The 24,328-nt window shown below is 37.9% G+C and overlaps 1 protein-coding gene across 2 annotated transcripts in view; it reads right to left on the bottom strand.

The window, feature by feature from the left end:
- Positions 1 to 24,328, bottom strand: part of exoc6b (exocyst complex component 6B) — a 625,017-nt gene that overhangs the window by 338,700 nt on the left and 261,989 nt on the right. For both annotated transcript variants that reach the window (XR_007935144.1, XM_028801461.2), the window contains exon 7: positions 3,383 to 3,562. Coding sequence is in view for 1 of the 2 variants with exons in the window: in XM_028801461.2 (XP_028657294.2) it covers positions 3,383 to 3,562 (180 nt within the window). In the remaining variant the exon portion in view is untranslated. The remainder of the gene's footprint in view (positions 1 to 3,382; positions 3,563 to 24,328) is intronic.

Genomic DNA, 24,328 nt, shown 5'->3' with positions numbered 1-24,328 from the left:
CCCGAAGAGGCAACGTGGGTCCCCCTTCCCATGGGTTCACCACCTATGGGAGGGGCCAAGGAGGTCGGGTGCAGTGTGAGTTGGGTGGTGGCCGAAGGCAGGGACCTTGGCGGTCTGATCCTCGGCTACAGAAGCTGGCTCACTACAATCCCGTTGTACTAATATGCTCTTCACTACCTGAAGACGTAGATCGAATACAATTTGCATATTACTCCAGTAGATCCATGTATGTACAATCACTTTGATCCTAGCTGTCAACCAGGACAACAGCAGCGGAAATTGTAAACAATTTACATGTAAACTATAGTTCAACATTTAACACAATAAACTTTTCTAAGTTTGGACACTTCACTCTTCAGCTGGGTTTTTAACAAAGGAGTTGATTCTGGACTTTGGGAGAGAACACCTGAGGCAGTACCACTCCCTCATAATTAAGAGGACATAACCTGGACCAAGCACACCAATGCTTTCATGAAAAGAGCATGACATCTTTACCACCTAAGATGCTTCAGGTATTTTAAGCTGATCCCCTGATGCGAAAGAACTTGTACATTTACACCATCGAAAGTATCCTGACAGGAAGTATTACCATCTGCTTTGGAAACACCACACACCAGGACTACAAAGTGAAGTCAGCTGAATACATCACTAAGTGCGCACTCTCTAACTTCCAGGACATCTACATTAAGTTATGTCAGACTAGGACAAAGAAACTCTGTAGTGACATCAGACATCCCAGAAATGGTCCCTCCTCTGTGCTACGGTCTGGGAAATGCAACCACTACATGAAGACAACTTCAGTGAGACAGAGGAGGAGCTTTTTCCACACAGTCCATCCATATTCTAAATAAGTACAATGCTTAAAGTCTCAACAGACTGAAGCTGAGGTTTACAATGACTGAACTTTGCCATAACAAGTATTTTATCCTACACACACTTACACATATTTTTACTTCCAATATGTTTACTAACTTGGATATGTCATGTGTATGTATTCTTTATTAATTTTTTATTTTGTACAATTGTACAGTTAAAAAAGGAAAGGAGCATCATGCAAAAGTTTGGGTTCCCCAAGATATTTGAGGTCTCAGACCTTCATTAGCTTCTTAGGGTTATTGTTTGTTCACAGTCATTGTTAGGAAACCCCATGTGATGCAAACTACAAAACTGTATAAATTATGTGACTCCTCAAATCTTCGCCAAACATACAGCAGCCATGGGCTGCTCTAAGCAGCTGCCTAGGTCTCTGGAAAATAAAATAATTAATGCTCAGAAAGCAGGAGAATGCTATAAGACGACAGAAAAGCGTTTTCAGGTAGCTGTTTTCCTCAGTTAGTAATGTTATTAGAAATGGCAGTTAACAGGAACGGAGGAGGTCAAGTTGAGGTCTGGAAGACCAAAAAAAAAAATTCTGAAAGATCTACTCATTGGAATGCTCAAAAGGCAAATAAAACCCTAATTTGACTGCAAAAGACCTTCAGGAAGATATTTGCAGACTCTGGAGTGGTGGTGCACTGTTCTACTGTAAAGTGACACCTGAAAAAATAAGACCTTCATTTTGGAGTCAGCAGAAGAAAACCTTTTCTGCAACCTAGTCACACAATTTAGTGCCTGAAGTTTGCAAATGAACATCTAAACACACCTGATGCATGTTGGAAATAAGTCCTGTGGACTGATGGAGTTGAAATAGAACTTTTTGGCCATAATGTGCAAAGGTAGGTTTGGAAAAAAAAAAGGGTGCGGAAATTACGGGAAAAGAACACCTATCCAACTATTCAGCATGGAGGTGGATTGATCATGCTTTGGACTTGTGTTACAGCCAGTGGCACTGGGAACATGTCATTGGTAGAGGGAACAATGGATACAAATAAATACCATCAAATTCTAGAAGCAAACATCACACCATCTGTGTAAAAGTTGAAGTTAAATAGGATGAATCCTACTACAAGATAATGATCCGAGACACACTTCAAAATCTACAATGGGATACCTCAAGAGGCACAAGATGACCCTTCACAGTCCCTTGACCTAAACATCATTGAAAATCTATGGATAGATCTCAAAAGAGCAGTACATGCAAAACAACCTAAGAATCTTGGTGAATTACAAGCCTTTTGCAAGGACGAATGGGGGAAGAAGTAAGAACTGAGAGACTCTAAGCTGGCTACAAAAAGCATCTACAAGCTGTGATATTTGCCAAAGGGGGTGTTACTAAGTACTGACCAGGTTGGGTGCCCAAACTTATGCCTTTCAGTTTTTGGTATGTTGTGCCTATGAATGATGGAAATAAAAATGTGATCTTACTGAAAATATTAAAGAAATGTGCCATCTTTAACTTTTGGTGATCAGTTCATCTTCTGTTCACTTAACTATTTATAGTAATGGACATTTTAAGCTACGGTGCCCAAAGATTTGCATGCCACTTTATAGCTTCTTTGTGCAATAATTCTGGCAAATGTTTTCATGCCCTCAAGTCCACCATGGATGTACAAAGTCATAAGTTTGAGAATGCATTTTGCTTGGCTTGGAAATCAGGCACCTCATGGGCATGTGCAAAGTGGCAGCTACAAGTGACCTCTGTGCCAGTGGTTTACAATTTAAAGTACAAGTGATCTCTCAGCCAATGGTTTACAAATTTAAAATCAGTACTGGCTAGAGCACACCTCTCAGCTTTAACTTGTGAAAATGACAGTTCTAATTTCAAACCATATTTCATGTTGGTTGTGGTGTCATGAAATAAATACACATAAGGAAATAAGCAACAAAAACAAATTTAATGACCTATTTATTTATGCTTGCATATTATATGTTAATTTATTTTCACATTCTACAACACATTAATTTGCTTACAAATTTATTTTTTTCCTATAATGTTTCTTCATACAGATATGCTGTAAATAAAAGCTTTAAATAGGAGATACCATTTACTAATGTAATATTTACTTTTATCATATGCAGATCACACTTACCTCTACTAATAAAACCTAATAAAGTATGTTATCATTTACTAATATTAACTATTATTATGTGCAAATCACATTTACTTCTACTAATAAAACCTATTAATATATCTTACAACAGATGCATTTGTGATTTTAATCATTAGATATTCAGCGTCCACTTGCCTTTAATCATGGAAAAACATATTCCATTATTAACATTACATTCTCAAACTTATTTAATTCAAGCCATGTTTGTGTCATTTATAACAAAAGATATTTGAAGGGTCTGAATACCTGTGTATTAGTTTCAACACTAATTTTAAAAATTATTTAATTTTCACATATTTAGTTTAACTGTTAATACTTAGTGAACGAAAGGCAAGTATGCATCTTCCAGGAAGAAAGCTTTAAGTTACAGGCAATTAAGAAGTATTACATACCTCTTCTTCCTCCTCCTCCTCCTCATCTTCTACATCAAGTATTCCAGAGTCTTTTTCAGACATGGGGCTGGTGTTATCACTCTCCAGCTCTGTAACTGGTGCTGTTTCTTTCTTTGCTCGCCTGCTGCCTGTCCTCTGCTGATGGGAGAGGGTAGTGTCCATGGTTCTTAACTGCTGGGCCTGAAATGCAAAAAGGTAAACTTGTCTCACAAGATATATTAAAAAAGATAGAGTAAAACAAATTTAAATGTCTCTTAATGTATACCACTTTACTCAAACGACATGTTTTTAAAAGAAACTATCAAAATAGGGTGCATTCAGTTGCTATGTTTAATTAGTTAATAGTAACTGAATATAAAGTAAAAATGATTCTGTATACTCCAAATTCTAAACATTACCCAATAAACAATTTATTGTTAATATAAATAACTCATTTAAGGACAAGTTTCCATTTAGACTGCTTAAACACAGCAATCTATCAAACACTTGTAATACAATGACACTATCATCATTCTGAAATGAAAACAAGAGTACCTACCTAGAATTATGTTTCTAGACTTCTCTAGCGCCTTCAACACAATCCAACCTCTGCTCCTTAGGGACAAGCTGACAGAGATGGGAGTAGATTCATACCTAGTGGCATGGATCGTGAACTATCTTAAAGACAGACCTCAGTATGTGCGTCTTGGGAACTGCATGTCTGACATTGTGGTCAGCAACACAGGAGTGCCACAAGGGACTGTACTTTCTCCGGTCCTGTTCAGCCTATATACATCGGACTTCCAATACAACTCGGAGTCCTGCCATGTGCAAAAATTCGCTGATGACACTGCTATCATGGGCTGCATCAGGAATGGGCTGGAGGATGAGTATAGGGACCTATTCAATGACTTTGTTAAATGGTGTGACTCAAACCACCTACAACTGAACACCAGCAAAACCAAGGAGCTGGTGGTGGATTTTAGGGGGCTCAGACCCCTCATAGACCCCGTGATCATCAAAGGTGACTGTGTGCAGATGGTGCAGACCTATAAATATCTGGGAGTGCAGCTGGATGATAAATTAGACTGGACTGCCAATACTGATGCGCTGTGCAAGAAAGGACAGAGCTGACTATACTTCCTTAGAAGGCTGGCGTCCTTCAACATCTGCAATAAGATGCTGCAGATGTTCTATCAGACAGTTGTGGCGAGCGCCCTCTTCGGTGGTGGTGTGCTGGGGAGGCAGCATTAAGAGGAAAGACGCCTCACGCCTGGACAAACTGGTGAGGAAGGCAGGCTCTATTGTTGGCATGGAGCTGGACAGTTTAACATCTGTGGCAGAGCGAAGGGCGCTCAGCAGGCTCCTATCAATTATGGAGAATCCATTGCATCCACTAAATAGTATCATCTCCAGACAGAAGACCAGCTTCAGCGACAGACTGCTGTCACTGTCCTGCTCCACTGACAGATTGAGGAGATGGTTCCTCCCCCAAACTATGCGACTCTTTAATTCCACCCGGGGGTGGGGGGGGGGGTAAACGTTAACATTATACAAAGTTATTGTCTGTTTTTCACCTGCATTATTATCAATCTTTAATTTAATATTATTTATTGTATCAGTATGCTGCTGCTGGAGAATGTGAATTTCCCATTGGGATTAATAAAGTATCTATCTATGTATGTATATAGCACATTTCCTCACTAATTAAAGCACTTATGTACTGTAGAATCAAGTGAAAAGTCTTGTTCTCCAGGCTCAGCTGAAATGACCCCATGTTCTTAAATCTAATAATTTTAAACATAAATCCAATGATTACTTTGGCAAATGTATGTCTCACTATTAGTGTAAGGTATGTTAATAACTGCTTATAACAAACAGGTTGTATGGAGCTGTAAAGTAGCGCTGTGGGATGTCTTGTCGTTTCAAAATATCAACGGTTTCTATACCATGGTGGGGCACGTACTTGGAGACATTTTTGTGGATTACGAATAATTAGCTGCTCTAACCATATACCGCTGAAAGCATCAACATGGGGCAGTGGAAGAATTATACGCAGGCATTTTAGTTTAGGAGGGAGAAGTTAGTTTTATTGTCTCAAAGACTGCTGTAACTCGGCACATGTACCAGTGTTCGGTAATGTTATTACAATAATTCAAAGTTGATTCATTCAAAGTTCATTTAAATTTGCCACAAATATCAATGCAATATTTGCATGAAACTCTAAAATGAGATCTGCCTCATAAAAATGATTGGAATAAATGTCTGCTAATAGCAAACTATAAGTTACTAATTACTTTTACTCGCTCAAACGCAGGATCCACAGTTGTTTTTTTAATATCTTCTTCTGAACAAAATAAAAAAAAAAAACAACACACGACTGAGTATGTGTTATAGAAAAAAATCATCATGGCTTGACTATAGAGCATATTTTGCCCTTTCTTTTCCTGTGTGTAAAAGACAATCCACAAAAAGCACATAACGCTGAGTGTTGATTGGTATTATGAGCTTGTAATGTACAATGTGCATGCAGAAGGACAATGGCAACGGCTTAATACTAGGGTGAAAAAATATAATGAACAATGAGATATGAATCCTATAGTCACACAGTCTTCTTTTCTTCCAGAATATAACATTTATACTTTAAGGATGCATTTGTAAAGTATGGTAAAGGTTAAACAAAATAACGTGGGGCAACTAGAAACCTTTTCATAAATTGCTTACACGTTCAAATGAATATTGTACCTTACTGTCCTGCAATCTCTTTTGCTTTTTGCCTTTTCACAACAATTGCTTCTTAAGCTGAAGACACCCTACAACAGCATTTGAAACTTGCACTCACATGAATTTGCATGACCGGGTTTACATCTTGCCTGAAGAAGGGGCCCGAGTTGCCTCAAATGCTTACATATTGTAATCTTTTTAGTTAGACAATAAAAAGTGTTATTTGGCTTGACTTCTCATTACATCCATAATGGCTAACATAGTACAACACCCTAGTACTACACGACCAGGTTTAAAAGTCGCAATGTAAGTAGGACACAAAAAATAGTTATATGGCAAAGGTCATGTTCAGTCTCAGCCAAATATGGTAAAGAGACAATACAGACACAATACACATAGTTTTTATATACTCATTTCACCCTTCTTGTAATCTTTTTTTATTTATACATTCCATTGGCATCAATTAGTTATAACTAGATATGTAGCCAGAATAGTTTTTAGTAAAGGTTCAGCATGCTTACTTATATTTGAATTATTTTATTTGATCTAAAAGCTGTAGTGTCAGCTGGGCTACCTGTATAATTTACACAAACAAAATTTTTAAATATTCATTCCTACCTAGAGGTGCTGGACTGGTGGTTCCCTGTTTATTATTCATACGACAATATTTTTTTTTAACATAAGAGGTACATAAATAAAGTCAGTCAATTTTAACAGACTCATGACCTTCATAATCAAAGGACATCTGATAGGTCAGACCATAATGTTTTTGAATAGAACTGTGACTAGTGATTAAACCAAGTATACTGAAGTACAGCTAGCAATATGCTCTCTGAAATAATGTGCACAAAGTAATGCCTATATAAGAAAGTGCACTTACAAGCTAGTCATGCATTAAATGCAGAAATTATTTTTAATAAGTCAAGGCACTTAAATTTGGACTGACATATTGAGTTGGCCAAGAACATAAGGGTCAACTGGTCACAAAGACAGGCCATAGCACTCAAAATGCATTACTGGAAAAGCTACGCTTATAAAATGGATCAATGAATATGCAACTTGCAGTCTTAGCCCTCCATATAAGAAGTGCTACTGCTGAAGACTGTGGTTAGGGATAATGGTGGCTGGGCATTCATTTAATATGCACTATGACATTCAACTAGAATCAAGGAAGCATTATTATTCTGAGCCAAAAGCTGCTGCACATTTATAAAAGAAAGCTATACAGTAATCCCTCCTCCATCGCGGGGGTTGCGTTCCAGAGCCACCCGCGAAATAAGAAAATCCGCGAAGTAGAAACCATATGTTTATATGGTTATTTTTATATTGTCATGCTTGGGTCACAGATTTGCGCAGAAACACAGGAGGTTGTAGAGAGACAGGAACGTTATTCAAACACTGCAAACAAACATTTGTCTCTTTTTCAAAAGTTTAAACTGTGCTCCATGACAAGACAGAGATGACAGTTCCATCTCACAATTAAAAGAATGCAAACATATCTTCCTCTTCAAAGGAGTGAAGCAAACAAATCAATAGGGCTGTTTGGCTTTTAAGTATGCGAAGCACCGCGGCACAAAGCTGTTGAAGGCGGCAGCTCACACCCCCTCCGTCAGGAGCAGGGAGAGAGAGAGAGAGAGAGAGAGAGACAGAGAAAAATCAATACGTGCCCTTTGAGCTTTTAAGTATGCCTAGCAGCTGCACACAGAAGGTAGCAACGTGAAGATAATCTTTCAGCATTTTTAGACGAGCGTCCGTATAGTCTAGGTGTGCGAACAGTCCCCCTGCTCACATCCCCTACGTCAGGATCAGAGAGAGAGAGAAAAGTAAGTTGGGTAGCTTCTCAGCCATCCACCAATAGCGTCCCTTGTATGAAATCAACTGGGCAAACCAACTGAGGAAGCATGTACCAGAAATTAAAAGACCCATTGTCCGCAGAAATCCGCGAACCAGCAAAAAATCCGCGATATATATTTAAATATGCTTACATATAAAATCCGCGATGGAGTGAAGCCGCGAAAGGCGAAGCGCGATATAGCGAGGGATTACTGTATGAGAAGGAAACTAATATATTGCTACTTTATTATTACCTGCTGTTATTTGGCATTCAGTAGGCTATAACTTTAAGCTTACTATGATAAATTAGAAAATACATCCTATTTACATTTTCAGGAAAAAAAATTACAGTATACACAGGACATTAGTATATACCTAATAAAGATACAAAGATTTACTCTGTATTATCCAGTTATTTATATTTTCACAACATTTAGGAAACTAAATTAAAGACATTGAACAATCTCACCCCTCACCACACACTTCTAAAAGGGGCAGATTTGGCTGAATGATAAATATGGAAAATTTGTTGTGGTTAACATTAAAGGGATTATTGCACTGTTTTACAAAGGGAACAAACAAAAATGCACACAATCTCATTAGGCTAGATAAGCTAGCAACAGTCAACAGCAAATATCTAAGTCTGTAAGGTTTGTAGCTAGTGGAATCAGTCACATGGATCAAGTAGTCTGAAGAAAGATATAGACTTCAAACTAATTTAATATGCTGATAGTTTTCACAATGAAACATGTATTTTAGGATGATATTTAGTACATACAAACCTAGTCTTTTGGTCATTCAGGCTCTGTAGGAGATAAGATGTACTTTAACTCCTCAGTGACTAATGGTTCATTTAAAGTTGTTGATTTCTATAGTAGTATATATAACCTATCAAAAGTTATTAAAATACTTTATTGCTAAGGTCGGAAGATCAGACTTATAGTTGTTCACACATTTTGTATAATTAATTAGCACTGTTATAGCTTTTATATATAGCTGTTATAGCTTTTTACACAGGCACCTTTAATAAAGATTGATACGCTTTACAATTTCTTACATCATTCACATTTGGAGCACACACAGATTAAGTGATAAGCTGAGAATAAAGTAAGATTGTTAGTAGCAACACTGTCTGGAACACCATGGACAAGTTTCCTCAAATAAGCCATAAATACATTCTCTGATTCTGCTTATTCTATCTATAAGACAGGAGGCATCTAGTAAAAATTATGGCACCATCATAAGTCACTTAAGAATCAAGCTGGAGTGAGATGCCTCTTCATCACAGAACATAACTTATACAGGGCTAATTTAGAAACACTAATTACATGGAGTGAGTCACTGGAATCCATGGAAAGTGAAACTATGAAAACCTTATACTGACTTCAAACTAAAAATCAAGCACATGTTTATAGGGCTAACAACCATATGAAATAAATCACTCACAGTCAAACCAAGAATATCTAATGAGCACTACAAATGATAAATCGCCAAACATCTCATAAACTGTTTTTCAAATTCAAAACTAAATGCCTAATTGTAATGCACAGTGAGCCTGCTAATCCAATGTGTTAACAGACTGGTACCCTAGTCATGGGTGTTTATTAACTTCTGTCCAGTGCTACACTTGTTTTTTTTTCTCTGCATTTATTTCATTCTGTTGTAGTAATTTTCAACAGCCCATCTTAAAAGGACAAGTATCTGTGTACCCATATCTGACTGCTATGCCTTTTTTAATATGCCATTTAGTATATGAGTCATAAAAGCAGTTTTAGTGTTTATGAAATGCCACTTGGAATGAAAAATGCAGTACATTTCATTACTATATATATTACAAAATACATTCCAATAGATGCTGCATTGCAAATGTTAATCTTGAACACATCCAAAAGAAAGTAATGACTGGACAAAACAAAAGACAGCCTATCCACCTTAATAAAAGGTCAAGTGCCTGTGTGTGTGTGTGTGTGTGTGTCTGTGTAATTGTGTATGTCCAAGTGACTATCTTGTACCCAGTCAGGTGACATGAATGAGGGTTAGAGCTATAATGCTAATGACTGAAAACATGGAGGGCAAAGGATGAGTGAAAATAATGAAAAATCAATACATATGTCAGGAAATCAAAGCTCTGACACAACAAGACTAGAATAGTAAACCAGGCCAATTTGGTAGCAACCACCACCTTATTATCCCAGCACAACACTTTGACGATACAAATGGTTAGTTCGATAAGCAACACCAAGAGGAAGCTGCAAAAACAGGAGACTATCTAGAGAGGAAAAGGTAAAGAAAACGGATCAGTGTGTATTTTTATACCACACCAAATGAACAACTCATAAATCAAAAACAAAACATGAGGTGTACATTGATTATTTAGATTTCAATCTGTCTCACAGCTAGTTCAACAATATTTCAACATACGTTCATTTTGTATTGTTGGGCACAATTAGCCTTTGCAAGTAATTGCAAACTCCCTCATTAAACCATACAGTGGGACTTTAATTGAAACCACGATGAAGGTCATGAAAGAAAATTAAACTTTTTAAACAAGTATTGAAAGGCAGGAACCTTTTAATTTAACGCATATGCATATCATTCTAGAAATGAAAGGAACTTAAGACACAGAGAGATAATTGCAAACTCCATGCAAACTCCACTCAAACAATGGTCACACTCAGGGTTAAAGCAAAAGATTGTAAAATAAGTGTCCTATTCAACTTCCAATAGGTTTGCTGCATAAATGATTTGCAGGTAGGCACAAAAGAAAAAATAATGCTTCTTTATAGTTCTATCTTTTGATAATGATTACATAATTTATATGCTGTATACTCTAACAAATGACATCCACTAGTTTTAACTAAATGTTTAAATCAATAAAGACTCAGAGTTGAACTTAATATCTAACAGTGTGAACTACTATAATTTAAAACATGCAAATTATCAAATAAAGATTTCAAAATTTAAAACTGCAGTTTGTTTGAGCACTTACTTAAACAATCTTTAGTATGGCTTATTTCATATTTCAAAGTTTAAAACAGTTTGTTTGAAAACTATCATCTAATCTGTCATATTTTGTGTTTTTTCACCCCCAAGAGGCACAGTTTTTATACATACTTGGTTTGAACATTGCTTAAAAAAATCTTCAGTATGACTTACTTACATCACCATAGAGACTTACTACAATTTTTCTTCTGCAGACTGTTGTAGTGTATTGCAAGTTTATTAACTGATTCTGAAAACCCACTTCTCTCACCAGGTTCAAGAGGGAGGGGTCCATTCCTCCAGCTTCATGCAGCAAGCACAATTCTGGGCACATAAACACTTGCTTCTACTCTATACTAAGTCAAGTTGACACTTGACAGTCAGCGTAAACTAAGCCTATGTCTTCATTATGGGGTCAGGTGCAGGAATCACCGTAGAAAGGTACCCATGCATTTCACTGGTCACATTAAGATATTGCAAAAAACCCACATAAATATATCAGTTGCTTCAAGGCCATGAATTGAACCCGTATCCCTTGTAGTTTGAGGTTATGAACACTAGATACTGGGCTACCAGATCACCACATTTCAAAATACTATCTATAGGAAATAAATACATTAGGGAATTTGAGAGGGCAGCAAATTTCAATGCCCTGGAAAATTCAAAGGGAAACTGTACCTCGTAGCAAAGTAGGGGGGTGTGCAATTATGCAGTGCTACACATGTTTATATGGCATACCGGATAGGTTTGCAATTGTGCAACCCTTGTGGTACTGGTGCTGAAGTCCAAAAGCTGGTATCAATACTAAAGGCAAAATTTTATTACTGGTCTAACACTAGCGCTTGGCTAGTAACATCTCTTCAAGAAACACCCACTGAAACAAACTACAGTAATCCCTCCTCCATCGCGGGGGTTGCGTTCCAGAGCCACCCGCGAAATAAGAAAATCCGCGAAGTAGAAACCATATGTTTATATGGTTATTTTTATATTGTCATGCTTGGGGCACAGATTTGCGCAGAAACACAGGAGGTTGTAGAGAGACAGGAACATTATTCAAACACTGCAAACAAACATTTGTCTCTTTTTCAAAAGTTTAAACTGTGCTCCATGACAAGACAGAGATGACAGTTCAGTCTCACAATTAAAAGAATGCAAACATATCTTCCTCTTCAAAGGAGCAAACAAATCAATAGGGCTGTTTGGCTTTTAAGTATGCGAAGCACCGCGGCACAAAGCTGTTGAAGGCGGCAGCTCACACCCCCTCCGTCAGGAGCAGGGTGAGAGAGAGAGAGAGAGAGAGAGTTTGTTTTTCAGTCAAAAATCAATACGTGCCCTTCGAGCTTTTAAGTATGCGAAGCACTGTGCAGTATGTCGTTTCAGGAAGCAGCTGCACAAAAGATAGCAACGTGAAGATAATCTTTCAGCATTTTTAGACGAGCGTCCGTATCGTCTAGGTGTGCGAACAGCCCCCTTGCTCAATCCCCATACGTCAGGATCACAGATAGTCAGCGCAAGAGAGAGAGAAAAGTAAGCAATCTAGCTTCTCAGCCATCTGCCAATAGCGTCCCTTGTATGAAATCAACTAGGCAAACCAACTGAGGAAGCATGTACCAGAAATTAAAAGACCCATTGTCCGCAGAAATCCGCGAACCAGCAAAAAATCCACGATATATATTTAAATATGCTTACATATAAAATCCGCGATAGAGTGAAGCCGCGAAAGGCGAAGTGCGATATAGCGAGGGATCACTGTAATTAAAAGGCCCCCTGGTGGTAGTAGCAATGAATAGAATTAAAACAAAACAGAGTGCTATTATGAACAATGTTGCACATTTTTTCTCTGAAACACTAACACGGACTACTGTAACTGTTGAGTCATTTTTCTTTCTTTTTAATTTTCTTAATTTTTAGTCATTCTGGTGTGTGTTCAGACCACTGTGTGTGTGCATGCGTGTGTGTATATATACTAATTGATTTATCTATTTATGTTTTAAATTAGCTTCTGTATAAAGCCAATTTTCCCCCAGGGACAAATAAAGTTCTATATATCTACAGTACCTTCACTTAACTAAGTTTTTCCTGTTTAACCCCAGCATGCTCTTTTAAGGGAGTTAAATTTCTTTGCTGAAATAGATCAATATGAACAAAACAGAATAATTTTTTAATTGAAACCCTAGACTTGTGACTTTGATCCAGTACCAACAGGCTTTTTCAAATACGCCTCTGATGTGTTTGTTGATAATATGCTTCACATAGTGAAGTCATTATTAGATACAGGGGTTTTCCCCAGATGTCCAAAGCCTGCAACTGTTAATTCTCTGCTCAAGAAAAATAATCGGGACTCCCATCTTTGACAACTTTAGACCTATTTCTAAATTTTTATTTTCTTATGAACAGTTCTAGAAAAAGTGGTTTTTAAGCAGTTAAGTGATTACTTGAACAAACATTCTATTCTTGAAGTTTTAGCCAGGTTTAGAACAAATTACAGTAGGCCTACACAAAATGCACTGGTTAAAGTAGTAAATAAATTGCGGGTTAATGCAGACAGAAGCCAGAAACAGTGCCTTTCGAAAGTATTCATCCCTCTCTGTGTTTTTCCTGTATTGTTGCATTATAGCCCGGACTTATGTTTTTTGGGAGGTTAGCTTGATTTGATTTACATAACATGCCTACCACTTTGAAGGTGTAATATTTTTTATTGTGACACATACAATTAAGACAAAAAATCTGAAATTATTGTGCATTGGCATTCACCCCCCAACTCAATATTTTGTAGGGCCACTAGGTGTACGATATTGACAAGAAATTATATCTCAGTGTTTTCTGGGACTCTGATGATAAAAGATAATTAGATGATATTTTGCATCCTTTAAAAATGTGTTTGTAAAAGTCTTATTGATCTACCTTGGTCTTGATAATAGCATATGAATGGTAGCTTACTAACGAGATTAATGGAAACAACAGTTGTGGAAAACAGGTCTTATTTATTTACTTAAAACTGAAATAAAACAACACAAAAACATTAAATTTACCAGTGAAACTATTACTGAGATCAAATAGTGCAAGTATGAGTAAACCATTTCAAAGTGGCCCTACAGGAAAAAACACAAAAAATTATACTAAGACCAACAAAACTATTATAATGACAGCAATTTTAAACAGACACTTACCTTTGATGTAAACAAGATATGAATACAAAGGGAATAAATTACTAATCATAACTGAATTATAGAGCATGAACATTATAGTTTGAATGAACATAAATTGCTCTGCTTTCAGTTGAACTGTGCAGCATACGAGCAAGAACAAAAATTTAACATACTGTATTATGGTGTAAAAATCTAAAGTTCTGTCAAATACTGCACAGGAAAAAAAACTATAGCATTTGTAAACAAGTTCTATCATATATTGCAAAAAGATATAAAAAAAATACGATTTCAGACATAGTTTGCAAATTGACGTGTTTTAAGCAACATCGGTATTTTGAAAGTCAAGCTACCTCCACAAAAGTGAGGATGATCCACATCTTGCAACTAAATCTAACAACATTGATTGTGAGGCTATTTATCTCCTGGTGCAGTTTGCCAACTTTTAGTTTTTGGCAGCTACTCTTAGCTTCACTTGTGTTGCGGTGACCGTGCATGCACATGCAGTAGTGTATCTTGTTATGTTGCATGAGACAATGAATGCGTGGACTCTCAAGTTGTGCTTTTGATTGTTTTTTACAAAGTGAGTGGCATACTCAATAATTTCAGCTCACACATCCTTAAAACAGCAATTAAGATATTATCGCACAATCCAACCACTAGGATTTACAACCAATCTTCAAAGCAAAACTGCTCCAAATCCTTCATGTTAGATCTTCTGGCTGCTGCATAACAAGTCTAGTTAAAAATTCGTCCTGGTAGTGACTGTGCTGCCTCTCACTGACATCACTCATTGCATACTCGCCAGTAGAGCATGGCAGAGGGAGGCCAAGAGATTAAAAACGCTCCAAACATTATAAAAGCTGATATCTGGACTCATTTTGGATTTTACGAACAGATTGGGAAGAATGAACTGGACAAGTCGTATGCGGTGTATAAAGCCTTACACACAAAAATTTAAATATGTTGGGAACACTACCAACTTAAGAAATCATGTTAGCCATTTCCATCCTGAGATGCTAACAACACTGGCCAAAGAAATCCCGGTCTTTGCAGTATTTCCGAATGAATGAGTAGTGACTTTCTCAAACTATATAAGGAAAAAAACAAATCTTGTGATTGGCAAAAATAGAAATTGTGACATTATTAGAAATAAACTTGATCCTTTACCATTGAAAGTTAAGGCAAAGAAATAATTTACAGTGTCCTCCATAATATTTGTGGCAAAAGCACAATTTTCCTTACCCCTCTGCTCCAAAGATAAAAATCACAAATCAAACAATTCAGATGTGATTAACACTAGAATTACCAGAGCCAATGAAAAATCTCATAAATCCGTCCCACCTTAAATCCCTTCACACCTCTCTGTCAGTCTCTTTTGTCTTCTAAATATGTCGATAAGCCCAAGCAGCAAGCAGCCTGCTCTACCATCCCCTCCCCCACCGCTTCAGAATGGGCAAGAAGTTCTCCCAGTTCCTGCCTTGATTGATTATCTGGGAGTGAGCTACCCAGAATTGTAAGGGGAAATAATCTGATGTGTTTTGTGTCTACAACAATCTGTGTAAACACATCGTTAAAACGGAAATGTTTTAGTAATAAATAACAAAATGTAGACATGAACTGTATAATGTGTGAAGGCTGATGGCCAAATATCAAATAAACACTTTCACACAAGTATAATACGACAGCTTCTGTGGTGCAGCGGTAAGATCCGTGGACTTGTTATCCAGAGGTCGTGAGTTCGAAACCGGCTCTCCGGCAAATTTACAGTTTTGAGTAGTGAGTGGCTCTTATTGATAATATTATACAATAAAAATTTACATTTGACTTGTGTCTGTAACAGCCGGTGTAAATTTATAGTACTTGTAAAGGTTAGCATTTTTTTTTCACTTTTATTCTCTCAGTCATGATCACGACACAATACATTTTGGAAATCATTGTGGCACTGATGCAATATTATTCACAAGGGGGATCCGCCCCCTGCTCACTTCGCTCGCCTACCCCCAGCGTTGGGTATCCTGAAATACATTAGTCGAGCTCATTCGTCTTGGAGCCATGCCCGCTTTGTTTGCAGCATTTCAGACGCGCGTTGTAGGCGCCTGCGTTCATTGATTTTATCCAGCCGGGCTCGTGTTTGTATATCCGTCAGTCGAGCTCGTTCGTTTTGAACCCGTGCCTGCTTTGCTTCCGCAGTTGCAGACGCGCGTTGTAGGCGCCTGCATTCATTGATCTTATCTAGGTGGGCTCGTGTTTGTATCGTTGAGCTGTATTGTGTTTGAATTCGGTGTAAAGCGTTCAGCGGTTTGTACAATCCCAAGCAGCACATTATTCCTAACTTCACTCCGCAGTAGTGCCACTCACAATATGGCGGTGACGCCTGCGCCTTCCGTAGTAGTGCCACTCACAATATGGCGGTGACGCCTGCGCCTTCCGTACTATCATTGTGGACCTGTGGGGCCGCCGTAGCCTCTTCCGTTTGAATCTGGGCTGCAGCGCAGAATCCTCTTTTTTGTATGGCTGTGTCGTTAGTTGTTAGCTATGGGCGCGTTGTTGCTTCATTTCTCATTCACGTCAGTTGAGCTCTTTCGTTTTTGGGCCGTGACTCCTTCGTTCGCGGTGGATATGACTTCACATGCAGTTTATGATACGCGCGCTGTACGCGCCTGCGCAGTATGTCTCATGGTCCCATCGCAGTGTACCTACGTCCATGCCATCCGGTTTACCATTCTCGGTTAGTAATATGGATATTCATTCACATATCATCTTGCGGTTGTAATCAGTGATTGCAGGGTTTTTTTGTTTTTTTTTTGATCTTACCAGTGTCCACTTTTGGGTGCATGGGGGTGTTTCTTTTGTACTCCAGGACATGCAGAGGAAAGAATAGTACAGAGAGGTCAGTTCCACCCTATATGCAATCATCAGATTAAAATGTTAACAGTTCCCACACACCCAAGGACCGTCCTTTCTACGTTTACGACATGTGTACCTGTTGCAATGTACACACTTCTCTCTGTGCTGTGGTTACTATTACACTGAAGGGGCTGGGGAAGCAGTGGTCTTGAAACAGAAGCTTGTCGATGTTGCATCCTCTTTTGCTTTATCCATCGCATTTTCTTGTAAGAAGTGATGACTAAACTCCTCTGCAAGGTGAGCCATGAACACTCTTCTTTTCTCAGTGAACCCTGTGCACGCCTTGTGCAATACATGTGTGTTGATCGCCACCAAGTCAAGTGTGTTTATTGCACTCAACAATCAGCCTCCTGCATGCTCCTTCTAGCACCAAATAAGCTCACGCCTTCTAGTGCACAATGTCAACGCAGCACCAGGCAAAAAACAAAGACAAATATATGTGACATTTTGAAGAAATTATTTTATGACCTGAATAGTACCAATCAGAAAACATATCCCTTACATGCAATGACTGCTTGAAGCCTGTGATTCATAGACATCACGAGATGCTGAGCATCTTCTCTGGTGATGCTCTGCCAAGTCACTAAGACAGCCATCTTCTGCTACTGCTTGTTGCGGGGCCTTGACCACTTAAGGTTTCTCCTTTAACATTTAAGAAGCTAACTAAATTATGTTGTCACCAATTAAGTACACTGTATTAGCTGATGTAACAAAGTTCTGTAACCTTAGTAAAAAAGCAGCACCTTAGGCAGTCTGCCCTGGATCAATCATGTCAAACACAAAATACATCTTCAAATGAGCTCTGTGTACAACAGATGCATATCAATTTAAAAAGGCTAAACACACTATTTCTGAAGTTTATCATTCTACAACAAGAATATTTTCTGACAAAATCTAATACCATGGAACATATTCTAAAAAACTACTTAAAAAACAATTACCCTAAGTTCTTGTCTATAAGCCGCGGCTTATCTAAGGAAAAAAGTTGTGAAAATGAAAAAATAGAATATCGGCTTACACAGTAATCCCTCCTCTATCGCGGGGGTTGCGTTCCAGAGCCACCAGCGAAATAAGAAAATCCGCGAAGTAGAAACCATATGTGTATATGGTTATTTTTATATTGTCATGCTTGGGTCACAGATTTGCGCAGAAACACAGGAGGTTGTAGAGAGACAGGAACGTTATTCAAACACTGCAAACAAACATTTGTCTCTTTTTCAAAAGTTTAAACTGTGCTCCATGTCAAGACAGAGATGACAGTTCCATCTCACAATTAAAAGAATGCAAACATATCTTCCTCTTCAAAGGAGTGCGTGTCAGGAGCACAGAATGTCACATAGATAGAGAAAACAATTTGTAGCAAACAAATCAATGGTGCTGTTTGGCTTTTAAGTATGCAAAGCACCGCGGCACAAAGCTGTTGAAGGCGGTAGCTCACACCCCCTCCGTCAGGAGCAGAGAGAGAGAGAGAGAGAGAGAGAGAGAGAGTTTGTTTTTCAGTCAAAAATCAATACGTGCCCTTCAAGCTTTTAAGTATGCGAAGCACTGTGCAGCATGTCGTTTCAGGAAGCTGCACAAAAGATAGCAACGTGAAGATAATCTTTCAGCATTTTTAGACGAGCGTCCTTATCGTCTAGGTGTGCGAACAGCCCCCCTGCTCAATCCCCATACGTCAGGATCACAGATAGTCAGCGCAAGAGAGAGAGAAAAGTAAGCAATCTAGCTTCTCAGCCATCTGCCAATAGCGTCCCTTGTATGAAATCAACTGGGCAAACCAACTGAGGAAGCATGTACCAGAAATTAAAAGACCCATTGTCCGCAGAAATCCGCGAACCAGCAAAAAATCTGCGATATATATTTAAATATGCTTACATATAAAATCACAATTTAAATGACCGCTACGCGCGCGCGTGTTGATTCGGCGACGCCCAGAGCAGAAAGAACGCGCTCCGGCCGCTCCAACCGCGCCATGCGGGGAGTGAAAGAGACGCAAATATCTCACACTCTCTCCCCCCTTAAAGAAATTAAATGGGTGCGAGTGAGACCACTGACCTCCCTCCCTTCTATTAGTTATAGGTTATAGTACGTTCGGCTTATCCATGAGTCCGGCTTATCTATGATAAGATTTTATTTTAAAAATTCGTATGATTTTTGGTCTCTGGCTTATACACGAGTCCGGCTTATAGACAAGAACCTAGGGTATTTTTTTTTTTTTTTTTTTGCTGCTTCATTTTAGTTTAGTATTCTTAATAGAATATATGGGCAGAGATTTTCATATTCCTCAGGGATTTGCAATCTTTATTAATCTTATTTTATTTTTCTCTACATTCTTTTCTGGTATTTCTGTGATGGAGTTTTCAACTGTGCAGCCACCTGTGATGCTGGAATGAAGGCCAGTGCCCTAGCCGTCCACGAAACCTAATGTAACAAACCCTCTCAGACAAGGCCTGAAAATAATGAAAAAGATTTAAGCATATTTATGTTAGGTAGAATGCCCAGTGGGGGCCTGGATACTCTTTTGGCCTTGGAAAAACTGCAATTTTCTTTCTTTTTCTCCAACTTAACTGGAATTTTTTTTTATTCTGTACTCCCAGCCATCTGAATTATCTTTACAGACTTAAAAATATATTGCATATAAGGATGCAACTCTTCCACTAATTACACATCATATGGATTTATTATTTTTTCTGTGTTACTTATTATTCTTACCTAATCTTACTTGTTTTTTCTTTTCTTGTAACTTTCTTTTTTGACATCTTGCAAAGCACTTTGAGCTACATTCTTTTGATTAAAATGTGCTGAATAAATAACTGTTGCTATTTTATGAGAGGTTGCAATCACATTACTTACCATTTCAGAAGGCGTGTGTTCTTGTAGAGTCTGCTACAGCCCATTCACTGAAAAATGGCACAGAATTCTTTGTGCATTTTGAACATCTGTGTCTATTTGTGAAGACTCTCATAGTTACTCACTGACCAAGGCATACAACTCCAGATAGAGTAATGTTTTGCTATACTATGCAACAGATACAAGGCTCACAATGAAAGAAATTCAATTTTCCCTACAAGTGGATGAACATTTAATTATTTTGATAATAACCTTCTAGACAAAGTTTATATTTGATACCCGAAAAATATAAGGACTTTAAGGAATGGTTACATACAATAACCCTAACATACAAATACTAGGCAAGACCAAAAAACAAGCAGAATGATATAATATACAAATAAAAATCATTAAATTCACACTCTTTCCAGCTGAATTAAATGCAAAATGCTGCCATAAAAATGCACAGCATTCACTTCATGGTTCTAAATGATGAAGTACTGAACCTGAAATTCCAAATATATAGAATCATTCATCAAACCTCTAAGAAAACAGAAATCATCTGAGGATATCTGTCTATCTATTAAATCCAGAGTTGCCAGATCACAAAACCTTATAAAATACAATGTCTTTTAAGCTTTCATACTCTACCTACGTTAACTTCTTTATGAGTATTTTAACGTACAAAATGTTCTATCTAAGATAGAAAACACTGACCACCCGAGATGGCACATTATTCTAAAGAGAAAGTACAGCGTCCGTTTCTTTGTCCCTGCAAACTCATTGACTACTTTTTCTACAGTCATTTAAGTGTGCCCCAGGTTGCTGATCGGAAGCATTTCTTACTATGTACAGTTAGTGAAACTGAATACTAGTAATCAATCTTTAACAAACGTCTGGTCAACAAGGTGGCTTTAATTATTCCAGGCAGGCCATATCTATCTAGTCTAAAAACCTGAGAACAATGTGCAATTTATATGATAAAATAAACAAGTTATTCTTTTTCCTCTATAATGATATAACATTTTCAGACCAGCTAACTGAAGATGTTTATATTGGGCTCCCACAATGACAGCCTTATTTCATTCCTGCACTATGAGTGGATCAAGCGCCCACATTGCAAAAGCTCAGTACAAATACTGCTCATCAGAACGTTGTGCTGAATTAGCAGACATATTTTTTTGTGTTTAGGAATGTTAGACAACTTCCAGATCCCTAAGATTCTCCTCATTTAAAAAAAGGTAAAAATAAACAAACTAGTCAAACAAAAAAGAAAAATAAAGAAACACTAAAAAGACTCTTCCTCAAATAAACTTAGAACAGTGCAGTACATTAAAGCTTTCCATCTCTTTCCATTCATATTTGATTTCCTCTCTAGTCTAAGTAATATAAATGAAACTCCCTATCTAAATTCAAATAAATAATTGCTGACTTGTCATCCTAGGCATAGGTGTATTATATATAAATATATGTTAATGCAAGTAAATGCTACCAGGAAGTTGTTCTTTTTTGCAAAAAATTAAAATAAGCTACAATCAAGCCAATACTGATGCTCTGTGTAAGAAAGGACAGAGCCGGTTATACTTCCTTAGAAGGCTGGCATCCTTCAACATCTGCAATAAGATGCTGCAGATGTTCTATCAGACGGTTGTGGCGAGCGCCCTCTTCTACGTGGTGGTGTGCTGGGGAGGCAGCATTAAAAAGAAAGACGCCTCACGCCTGGACAAACTGGTGAGGAAGGCAGGCTCTATTGTTGGCATGGAGCTAGACAGTTTGACATCTGTGGCAGAGCGACGGGCGCTCAGCAGGCTCCTATCAATTATGGAAAATCCACTGCATCCACTAAACAGTGTCATCTCCAGACAGAGGAGCAGCTTCAGCGACAGACTGCTGTCTCTGTCCGGCTCCACTGACAGACTGAGAAGATCGTTCCTCCCCCAAACTATGTGACTCTTCAATTCCACCCGGGGGTGTAAACGTTAACATCATATAAAGTTATTGTCTGTTTTTACCTGCATTATTATCAATCTTTAATTTAATATTGTTTTTTGTATCAGTAATGTGCTGCTGGAGTATGTGAATTTCCCCTCGGGATTAATAAAGTATGTATGTATGTATGTATGTATGTATGTATGTATGTATGTATGTATGTATGTATCTATCTATCTATCTATCTGTCTATCTATCTATCTATCTATCTATCTATCTATCTATCTATCTATCTATCTATCTATCATGTGAGAAAGTAAGTACGGTATGATTTTGCATGCCAAGCCAGGACTAACAATCTATTCCTCCTACATCCTAAAATTAGTTAAATATAACAGCCAAAAAATAGGCAAACATTTTAATTAATAACTTTTTTTTATTACTAAACAGAAAATATGCCAACAAGCAAACAACATGCATTAGAAATTAAGAAAACCTTCAATACTCCTTTCACATTCAAGAAGCTAACTAAAGTATACTGTTGCCAATTAAGTGCATGAATTAGCAGATCGTAACATAGTTCTATTAAATCAGCATAAAAGCAGCATATATGGTAGTCATCCTTGGATCAATGAGATTTGAGGTAACCTTATGTCAAAGAAATAACACATCTTCGATGATCCCTGGTGTGCAACAGCTGCAGGTCAGTTTGAAAAGCCTTAACACACAATTGCTGAGGTCCATTATTCTATAATAAGAAAAGAGAATGTTCAGGACAACTGCCAATTTCCCCATGTGTGGTCTAGACAAATATCAGACTAGGTATGATATGAAAAATCATAACCAAATAAAACCAGCAACTGCATATGTATATACCACTGCTACCATATTAAAAGTTATTGTATATAATGCTACCTACCATGGGAAAAACTGAACAAATATGTCTTTCTAGGAAGGTTTACTAATAAAGGGTCTCTCCCTACAAAAAGAACATAGCAGCCTGGCCCAAGTTCATAAAATTGTACCTGAATGAGCCTTAAGACTTCTGGAACAATGCCCTGTGGATAGAATTGATTGGCTGCTATAGACAATGACAGGACTGGTGAAAACAATATATCACCACATACCAATTGTCAAAAACTGTGGTGGAAAGGTGATGATGCGGGGTTGTTCTGCAAGAGGCCAAAGTTTTTAAATGGTCAAGGTCCAGATCTCCATCTTATTGACATGTGTAAACAGGAAATACTCAGTCTGATGTAGGAGACCGATGAACCCATGTGAAAAAATGAAGGTGGTTTACCAGCTCTAAAACTATGGTGTGTGTGTGTGTACTTTTTCATCTGCAACTTCTTCATGCTTTTAAAAAAAAAAAATGATCAAGAAAAACTGAGATTTACTTTAATTTAGGACATGATGAGAACTATATCATCCATAATTACAAAACTCCCAACACGCACAATCACTAAATTAAAGTAGGGAGGGTTTATATTGTATTTATACTACAACAGTATTAATTAACACAATATCACATTTCATATACTTCACAGCACTGGAGGCAGATTGACAAACTTAAGTACCGTATTTTTTGCACCATAAGACGCACTTTTTTTTCCCCAAAAGAAGGTTGGAAATGTCTGTGCGTCTTATGGTGCGAATATTGCATCACAGACCATGATGTGTAATACCTGACAAAAGTCGACATCCAGGGCTAGAGGGCGACAAAACTCACTGTTACGTTACAGGCATTCCCTCTGTGCTTGGAGGAATGTTAGACTCATTGACTCGGCATCTAATCCTTGCGTGTGCGTGAGTTGCGAAATCTAAACAAATATAAACAAAGGCAAGATAGCGTCTACATCTCATGAGGGAGCGAAGCGCATTATCACTGAGTTGGACTCTGGACTCGATAGATTACCAGCTGCTGGACTACTTCAGGCTGTTCTTTCCTGAAGCTGCCTTTCAGCTACTGTCAGACAAGACAAACAGGTATGCAGAGCAATTTTTTGAATCGAGGGCTGTGCTTGCACCGCATTCTCATTTTTCAAACTGGAAACCCACAACAAAACACGAGATGAAGGGCTTTGTGGCATTACAAATATAGATGGGACTAGACTGGCGATATAACTTCAGGGAGCATTGGTCCAAACGTGCTTTGTCCCATGGTGGCTTTGGACAGGTTATGTCGCGTGATGATAGGTACGTGATGCTGCAAAGTGATTGTGAGCAACTGAGCTTAATAAATTCTGACACTAGCGATGAGGAGTTCTTGGGGTTTCCATAAAACTAGAAGAATGCTTGAACCTTAAAGTCTCTCCTTATTTGTTAATGACAGTGATGATGTTTCTTAATACCGCTGTTGAATTTACATGGTTGAAATATTATTCTGCTCTATTTTATTAAACATATTAGTGCACCATTTGGTTCAGAATATTTTTTTTCTTGTTTTCCTCCTCTAAACCTAGGTGCGTCTAATGGTCAGGTGCGTCTTATGGTGCAAAAAATACGGTATTTACTTCAAACCTTTTCTTGCCAGTTCTGCATCTTATACAGAAACTCAGTATGTCTTGGGCTAAAAGTCCTAAATGAATCATCAGTGAACTGTATATTTTTCAGTACA

The sequence above is a fragment of the Erpetoichthys calabaricus genome, chromosome 5 (assembly GCF_900747795.2).
Source record: "Erpetoichthys calabaricus chromosome 5, fErpCal1.3, whole genome shotgun sequence".
Taxonomy (NCBI): Eukaryota; Metazoa; Chordata; class Cladistia; order Polypteriformes; family Polypteridae; genus Erpetoichthys; species Erpetoichthys calabaricus.
This window is presented reverse-complemented; position numbering and strand designations above follow the sequence as displayed.